This window comes from Sipha flava, unplaced genomic scaffold (genome assembly GCF_003268045.1).
Source record: "Sipha flava isolate LNK unplaced genomic scaffold, YSA_version1 250_pilon_pilon, whole genome shotgun sequence".
Lineage (NCBI taxonomy): Eukaryota > Metazoa > Arthropoda > Insecta > Hemiptera > Aphididae > Sipha > Sipha flava.
In genome coordinates this window covers 251035-261021 of record NW_020272902.1, presented here as the reverse complement: position 1 = coordinate 261021, position 9987 = coordinate 251035, and the positions used below count along the sequence as shown (strand labels likewise).

The 9987-nt window shown below is 25.4% G+C and overlaps 2 protein-coding genes across 2 annotated transcripts in view; one reads left to right on the top strand and one right to left on the bottom strand.

Moving 5' to 3' along the window:
• Positions 1-3521: 3521 nt before the first annotated feature.
• LOC112684471 (RNA polymerase II transcriptional coactivator) lies at positions 3522-6339 on the bottom strand. Its single transcript, XM_025556022.1, has 3 exons — positions 6117-6339; positions 3909-4101; positions 3522-3845 (listed from the first exon to the last, which is right to left on the bottom strand). The coding sequence occupies exons 1-3, from the start codon at positions 6180-6182 to the stop codon at positions 3763-3765; spliced, it is 342 nt and encodes a 113-aa protein (XP_025411807.1). The 5' UTR covers positions 6183-6339; the 3' UTR covers positions 3522-3762.
• Positions 6340-6538: 199 nt separating this feature from the next.
• Positions 6539-9987, top strand: part of LOC112684507 — a 213947-nt gene continuing 210498 nt past the window's right edge. Inside the window, exon 1 of the mRNA XM_025556058.1 lies at positions 6539-6712. The gene's annotated coding sequence lies outside the window, so the exon portion shown is untranslated. The remainder of the gene's footprint in view (positions 6713-9987) is intronic.

Below are 9987 nucleotides of genomic sequence, written 5' to 3'. Positions count from 1 at the left end.
CGAATTCAAATCTGCTTTCAAAATTAATATCGGAACATTATATTGGGCGTAGTGATTGAAGTCGTGAGCTATGTTTTCGACCAAAAATGAATCATGCTCCAGCCCCCTTAACCTTATTATATTTTGTAAAGTGCGATAGTATTTTAGAGTTTTTTTTCAAATTTATATTTGATTTGGTTGACACTTCGGAGGGAGGGGTGTATAACCCCCTAATCCATCTCTGGATACGCCACTAAATTCTCGTAATCTCCTTATTAATATACTCATGACTGCAGTCATACAATTTTCCAGGTATTTGTTTTTTCTTTCCTGTTTGTTAGTTATTTGTTAGGCTCTAGTAGTCTATAGTCTATTATATTTCTATCATTTATCTTATCGATATAATAATTGTGTCTATATGCAGTACCGAATTACCTATTAGTATTATTATTATTATTAATATATATTAAGTTGTAGGTGTTGTATGCAATAATAAAAATAAATAATTTTGAAAAAAATAGAAATAATATAATAATTAATTAATTTTTTTCGCGAGTAAAAACATTTAACTAACACGATTTTATTTATTAATAAAAGTCGGTTATTATTAAAGCTGTTTATTTTAATTATTGGATAGTAATGTTACATACAGATGTTTGTAAAAAAATAATTTTATAGGGCCCAATATTTTAATTGCCTAGGGGCCCACAAATGTTTAATCCGTCACTGTTTATATGCTATACATATTTCTTTTAAAATTTTGTTTTTTGCTCTCTATGTACTGGCCCGCTGGATTTTAATTTTTAATAGTGTAAGTAAATTATGATAAAAATTAAAATTGTCACTATTTCACCTGTACACAAACGGGAACCAATTCGGCTATACCTAATAAAATACCTTTTTCAAACGGGAATCAATTCAGTTCCCCTACTAATGCTCCTTGTTTTCCTTAACAATTTATTTGTAACAGTTCTTTTGATTTACTGGTCTATATAGTACATTTTGGTTAAAAAATGTAACCATTGGTCATACAATTTGTAGTTCCCTACTACTTCTTACTACTATTAACCCTCTCGATACCCTAAATTAGGTTAGTAATCTAACGCCCACTCAACAACTACCCACCCATACCACCGCCCACCCATACAGTAATTCATCATATCCCAGCATTCTTACCCAACCACCATCTTACCATATATTAACCCAACCACAAGAACACAACACAGACACACACATACCCACAACCCTCACACGCTTATAACCCCACCCATCTACAACCCTATCATCCCATATTTCAGTATTATGTATAATGCGAATGAAATTTTGTCACACAATAGAAAAATGAAACAAAAAATTGTCAAAATTAATAACAATTTGAGTACCTACTTGCATAGTTACATAAGACCATTGATTGTAATTTATAACAGGGCTAGGATTTGTATGCAACAGCATGTTTTTTTTGTGACTTCTGCTTATTGATTTTTTTAATAATGACCACGAATCACCTCATGCTGAGATAAATGGTGTTAATTTTATTTTGCATGTTTTTGCATATTTTGGATAAAATTCATATTATTGTATTGAATAAAATGAATATTATTGTATATTTCGATTATAAGAATGCAAAAAATAAATGTTTTATAGCATATTTCATAATTAGTATTTATAAATTAATATTAATATTTCGTATTTAATTCTAGCCCCGCTGATTAAAGTATTAAAACTTGGTTTTTTGTTAAACATAAATTTTATTTTATTTCATTTCTCAATTATAATATATTAAGACAAACAGCGAACCACTAATGTATTTCAATAAATAAATATTTTTTTTTTGTAACTATATTTTTGTGTTTATCTTATAAAAATTTTAATGCATATTTTGGTAAATAAAATGCATATTTTATAATTTTTTATTGCATACAAATCAAATACAATACATATCATTGAGTAAAAATGACATTTTTAATCCATGACTAACTTTTTTTCCAAACATATGGAGGTTGTTTTATGCCAGCATGATAAGCACTATTTTTGGAAAATTGACAAAATCTCAATCCTTCACTCCATTTCCTAGATTGATTTTATAGATCGCTCGTTGTTTACTTTGAATTAACTTTTGCTTGTTCTACCTCTTTTATGAGTTCATTGTATCTTATATCACTAATTAGAGCACTACATTCACTTTTTGTAATTTCATTAAGTTTTAATTCAAATTTAGTTTTAAAATCAAACACACACGTTTCGTTAGCCATTGCTATAAACGAACTAATATAAGCTCACAAAAATACTAGTTCGTATAGTATCAGTACAATATTGTACCATTTAGATAAGGTGTATTTTGTGTACCTTTAATATAATGATTTGATAAAATAAAATAACAGCGATAAATTAACAAGATACGCGTGGTCATCTATAATCGTAATAAAATCGTATTTAATGTAAGCAAACATATTTAAGACCCTATGGTTTTGCCCTTACGATAAAAGTTGGTATACGGTTTTGGCAGTTTTGTCCAAATGAGCTTGGTCATAACTAGGTTTGCCCGGTCAAAAGCCGAAATATAACATTTTGCCCAAGGATTGTGGGCAGTTCGCGTTTTGCCGGACATTTCTGAGGTTTACTCGATTTCAGCTTTTGCCCGTAACATATATGTATAAGTATATAGTATTTAGATAAATAAAACTAATAAGAAATATTAACTTTTACTTTTTAGCTTATTTAATGGCATTTAAGTGCACTGATAATTTTTCAAAGATATTTCTTCTTTGTTTCGCTTCTAAGGTTTTTAGATTTTTTTTGCTAAATAATTTCACTGAATATTATTTAAATATTTTATGGAATATTGATTTTTCAATAAACAATTGAAAAATTAGGGTTAAGTTGGAATTACATAAAAGACAAGTTATTTAGTAAGGGTTTTGTGGTCATAAAATTTGGGAACTGATGATCCGTCTCCATTTAATGATTGTTGGAATTAATTGGGCATTTACCTTTCATAAGCGCTGTTGAATTCACCCATTATATTGGAATTCCCTTGATTGTTTAAATTTTGTAGTACAAATATTTAATTAAACAAGTATAGTTAAAAATTTAGCAATTTAACTGTTATTTTTATTTTGGTTAAAAAAATGATAAGTTTATCTAATTATTACTTTTTAGTTAAGGGAGTTTACATTTGGAAAAAGTAAAAGTTGCCGTTATTACCGACAGTAATAAAGACAATCTTATTATTTATATTCTGATAATTGAAGAAATTAATCTTACTAAGAATAAAACAATTTAGGGGGCCTATGAAAAACATAAATAGTTATATAGTTATAACATAAATAGTTACAGTCTGATGTACACTAATGTGGGGGAGGGGGTAAACAATTCTAAAAATGTACAAATTAATTACTTAAATGCTTCCTTACTACACAGAGTATTATAGATATAATGTACATAGATTGCACATAATAATATTTCATGAAGTTCTTTAAAACTTAATGAAAAGTTTCAAGTCTTACTATTCATTTTAAATTTTATAAATAAAACAATTTTAATGAAATTCAATTCTTTTTTTATTGATTAATTTGATAAATAATAATTATAAGTACATACTTATTAACTTTAGGAGAATGAAATATAAAATTATAATTTAATGTGCAACATAATACTTAGTTACAATTACAATAAATTTAGATGTAAATTTATAATTAGGTAGAATCTTATTAGGTCAGATTTACATAACCGAGTAATGAGTAACAATTTGGAGTATAATTGGAAACTGAGAATTAATAATTATTATCCTAATTTTTCAACAGATTCTTGAATATCATCAATGTGTTCTTTCAGTTTGTTCCATTGACCCATAGACAAAGATATGCCTAAAAACATAATAAAGTGTTAGTAAATAGAAAAATATTAAATTATAATTATAGTATAGAAACCCTTTTTTCCAGGCAGGAGTTCTCCATTTTTTTCATAAAATTCACGAATATCAACGAAGAGTTTACCACGAAATTCTCTCACTTTGACAAATCGATTTTTATCAAGAGACCAAGAATGTTCTTCTTCATTTGAATTGGTTTTTTTAGAACTTCCCTTATCAGCCGGTTTGGATTTTTTTGGAGGAGGGTTTCTCTAAAATAAAATTAAGTAATTAAAAAAATTATATTTGTAATTTATTATTTAAACAGGTATTTAATACAACTTATTACAAAATCATAATTTAATGTATTAAAATGATAAAATTAAAATAACAATTAGGGGTAGAGCAAAAATAATTAAGGCAGATAGTACTAACTCTAAAAAATTATTATGAATATTCCTAGAAAATATAAATTTAATTGGTATATAATGTAACTTTAAAATCAAAATCAGTAGTATTTTGAATACATATTTTTCAAAACATGTAAAATTGAACATAGTTGTTTGCCACCAAGTATAATTAATTTAATTTATACTTTTAATAAATATCTAAAAATACAAATTTGTACATTAATAATTGGATTTAATTAAATTACATTGATTCAAATTTGTGTTTTTGTAAGATTCATGTACAATATATTACATATGAATTAAAAAAATTAATCAATTTTTTAAAGAGTATGGGAAATAATTTTTTTCTTTTAATTAATTTTGACCCACATATTTAATCCCAATAGTAAATAAAACAAATTCTAAGTACTTTTTTGGACAAGATAGAAATTTAGTCTTCAAAATAATTATTTTAGTGAAACTTGTTTTGTGTTGTTTTGGAATTAATTTTGAATTTATATCATTATTAATATATACAACATATATGATGCAATCTTATGAAATGTAAATAAATATGGTATAAGATATACAAATAATTAAAAAATACATTTTAATTATTACTTAATATTAATAATTAATACTAACCTAACCCTATTATATATATATTTAGTACTAGTACATAAAATGTTCAGTTAACAAACTAGTCTTTTTACATAAATATAATTAACTTTGTAGGTTATAATACAGCAACAAAATTACACAATACTTTTATTTGAGTATCATGGGAAATATCTAATTTTTTTACCTTAGTAGATTATTTTATTACTCATAATTTTTTTTAAAAAAAGACATATTAAATATCAATATAATGATAAAGAGAAATACAGTTTGAAGAAATAAGTTTCTTTGATTTTGACCAATTTTCAGAAATTTATCAGGAACATAGTTAAAATTAAATTTATTTCTTTAGAGAAATTTTTTTTTTTTTATTAATTTATACTTTATAAGTAATTAAATTTATTATTAAACACAAGTTTTAAATAATTTTTAGAAATAACAGAACATTTTTTAACAAGTTTTCTGTAGAAATGTAACTGATGATGACTGTAATTGATGATTTTTAATCAGCAATTGGTTCAGTATGCTATGTTAACAGTCAAAATAAAATATGGACAGTTTAGTATATTTCTTTAAATAGTTGTTTATACTAAGAGTTATAAAATTAAATCTATGTACAATAAAATTGACGATATTTACAAAATGCCATATCAGTTGCAGCAGACTTAATTAGTAAGGCATTGTTTGAAGTTACAAGACCAGTTAAATTATAAGTTATATTAATTAATAAATATATATTTAGTTGAAATCTTTAGAATGTTTTTTAATAATCAAAATTAAAATAGGCATTGAAATTGAGTAAAAAATATTAAAAGGATACCAAAATGAGATATTTTAAATGGTTTTTCTTAGTAATTTACCAACTTGAAAAAATGTAATATTCATCATGATTCTAATGTATTCTACTTTGGATATGTTCCACTAATATATTTAGTACCTACTTCACAAATTAAGAGAGAGAACAACTTATTTTAAATATGCGATGTTAATTTTCAGAAGTGATTTAAAAGCATAATAATATAAATTTTAGATATTAAATATTTGAAAGCACATGCCTTCAACGAAATAACAAAAGGTTTAGAATAAACTAAAATGTATTTAGAATCATTTTTTGAGTAAATATTTGTGGTAACATATGGATCTAAAACAAAGATAAAAAAGGCCAGGAATTAAGAGTAAAATATACTTCGGGATAAGTTTCGAACACGTTAACACAAGTCAATATTTTATAAAAATCTAACATTTTCCTTCGACCACATTACCGCAGAACAAAAACTTACATCGTCAGGTCCCGAGTCGGAGGTAGAATCTTCTGAGGCACTACGTTTAGATTTGTTTGGTGGCATTATAAAAAAATACTAGGGTACTTAAAATCCTTGAACAACTGTTGGTCTCGGAGTTCGAAAAATAAATGAAACTAGTAACAAGTAAATTGAGAAAAACGGCAAATAAGTATTATTCACCGGGGTAATATCAAATAAAAACGGATTTTATTTCATTTTTCTTATCAAAATGCCATAACCTATAACACAAAATTTCCCCAGTGTGACCAGTAAAATAAAACGCAATGACGATTTATGTCATATTTCACCGGGCGAACGAGTCGAATGGGGTTTTTTGCTCGCTCGACGAATCGACCCTGTAGAATATGAAGATTTTGAGTTCGGCGCGCGCGTTTCCCGCGTACGACTTTAGTCACGCTCTCATTGTCCCGTCGTACTTGTTGACTTCCGTGAACGTTAACTTATTCTGAACGGCCGCGCCTAATTCAAAAATACGCAGACACACACATACACGTATATATATTATATACACATTTTACGCATGTTTATATAATATATATTGTCCTCAAAATCGGGAAGAACTCATTTTTAAGGTAAGATTTTCACGTCAGAACCGTTTAAGTATCAAGTTGGATATCAGGCTTAAAAATGTAAAAACTAGGTTTATTTTCATATAAACCACACTGATAGAAGTGGGAAAAAAATTTTATTACTTATAAACAATCACTATGCATTTCTGACGTCTATGGATCAGAGTCCTTATACGTACTTTGGTCTTTGGATTTTATTTATGGAGTATTAAAAATTATGTTGCTATATATAGGTTATATATTCTATATGTACACCATCACTTTTAACTAGGAAAACATTTTTAAATCTAGGACGTACATTTAAATTTTTAGGATTATTATTTTTTGAGTTGTGCTGAAAAAAAAATAAATGCTTTGTCGAAAACCGGTACCTATCCAGTAAATATTGCTGTTTATTTCAAATTATTCAACAATTTTTTAATTATATTGATAACTGCTGATGAATTAAAAAAAATTAGCACTTGAAAGTATAAATATAAATATTTGTATCAAAAAACATCCTTCCTTTTGATGATCAAACAAGTCCTCTGATTAAAATCCTGTAGATGGATAAAAAATAAAAAAACCACTGGTTAAATTAATACATTCCTTACTAGATTAAGAATCTAAAATTGTTAAACAGTTTGTGAGCTATAATTATATAACTATAATTATAGTATTCGAAGAGGTAAGATTATGTTCCCTTAATACATTGCTCATTCTATATTAAAGTCATCCTAACCAATTTTTTACACAGTTTAAATTGTTAAAATTACAATGAGTTTAATTTTTTCAATCTAATATTATAATTTCTATATTATTAATATAGTTAAATTATATTCAGTTCAAGAATAATTGCTTAAAAGTATTAATTATTAAATGATGTTGCTTTATTATTTTATTTGCAATCATCGGTTAAAATATTTTTTTATTTTTTATTTTTCGAAAAACAAAAGATCAAGAATAATTGTTCGAACCTTGTAGGAGTCTATTGACTACTCATTAAGAAACCTCGATAATGATGCGTATTTTTAAGAGTAGTAAATTCGTATTATTTTTTTGAACTGAGAACCTGTGCCCAATTAATTTAATTTAGAATTCTGTTAATTTTAGTTCATTACCCATCCAGATAAAAATAAATCATTTCAAACTTATTAAAATTATGATAAATATAAATTGATAAAATGTATAATTCGTACTGTGTTTTTAAATTAAAATTAAAAATGTTTTCTACTTATTTTAATAATAAAATAATAAAAAATTAAATTAAAATTAATAATTAGTAAATGATTAACATTCATAAATTAATACATAAATAAACAAATGGTTAATACATAGAAATAAATAAATAAATGCTTAGCTTGGAGTATTATTGTACTTGTAAAATATAACCGGTTTCCAATTAAAAATTCGTAGTCAACTATATAAAAAGTGGGCGGGTCCATTCATCCAAAAACGATATACCGTTTTCCTCCACAGTCCATTTTCCTCCGAAAAATAAAATAATAAAATCGTCATTCGTTGTCGAAGATAAATAAGAAATAGAAGAACAAATTAATTATTTTAAGTATAATTATAATAAAATAATACAACGTACGTGCCGAACTTGGCGGGTGGTTAAAAAGAGAATGAATATAATAAACAAGTACGCACGTCAATAAAAATGCATCAATCAATAAATAAAATAATAAAAAATAAGTTAATAATAAGTGGTTGGTGTTTTAATTCGACTTATACACTAAAAAATATTTAAAACTATCACGAATTATTAGACGTTTTCCTCTAGAACTGTCAATAAACGTCGCTTTTTGAGACATGTTAAAAATTAAAATTTGATAAATTTACAAAAACACATACTATAGACACTATTCGACGTACAGTAAACTACTAAAAATATAGTCTTATTGATACGAGTATATCGTATATTTGTACGTCTGTCTCACTCAATGTGTGTAATCATAATAATCAGTGATGAATTATGTTACATAATATAATAATATAAGTATATACCGTATGTTATATGTAGGTGCGTATCTTTATTAATTGTAATCAAAGTTACAATATTAAGTTATCGACTGTTATAAACTGCGAGTGCTGTTGGTCACTTAAACCAGTGTTTTTTCCTAGTCGATAAGAACGCCACCAGAATTTAATCAACAGATATGCACAAATGTGATCCTACAACACTGGCTAAAATATTGGAGCATAATAGACTTAATTTTAGTCAAAAATAATGTGGAGGAAAATGGAAACCAACCATTTTTTTTTTTTTTCGAGGAAAATGAACAGTAGAGGAAAACGGTATCTCGTCTTTGGAGAAAAATGGCTACGGCCTAAAAAGTCAATGAAATCGCGACTGAATATGAAAAAAATTAAGGAAGGTATACATTGAGAATAGTTAGTCGTTATACATAAAGATAATTTATTTTGATAGAAGAAATTATTTAAAATGAGTTTTTATGAGATATATATGTTAAAAAATATAAATACTTTGGTTATTTATTGGAAATTATCTAAAATGTATTGATATGGTTTGTACATTTATAATAGTATTAAAATTATTTTTCTTTACTTCATTGTGTTTGAAAACTCTTCCAGAACTGCATTTATGTTTGAAATAATTATTGAATATTTGAAACATTATAAATTATATTTTGGGTATTTTATATTTATAATTCTGTTATGTATCAAAATGTATATTATGGTAATTTTCTAAAAAATCCTTATTAAAAAAAAATATGTAAAAAAAAATTAAAAAAATAAAAAATATTTTCAAAATACTTATTTGAAATTGCATACCTATTAAAATATCTTAGAAAAATATACTTTTTCAATTAATATATAAGGGGTGTAGTAGAAGAAAAATGACAATGCGTATGCAAATTTTCAAATAAACATTTTAACTTCGGGTTGATAAAGCAACATTTATGTTTTTTATAAGATTTTTCAATAAAATATATTTACATATAAATTAAACACTTTGCAGTCAAATGTTTCAACAATAATTTATTAGTGATAAAATTACATAACTATATGAAATTGAATAAATAATTCATAACAGTAATAATGATCTCGTATATGTAAATTGAAAGGTGTATAAATTTAGGTATAAAACATCTAATAGATTTTGAGACTAAGGATTTCCGGTATGTTTTATGTATAATATACATTGTATATATAATTTGGAAATTTTTTTTTTTTAAATAAAAATCGTATTTTTTTACTTGTGTGCCTATAATATTATGTTATTTGACTTCATGTATCGCCATCAAAAATATAGACCATGATAATCCATTTGA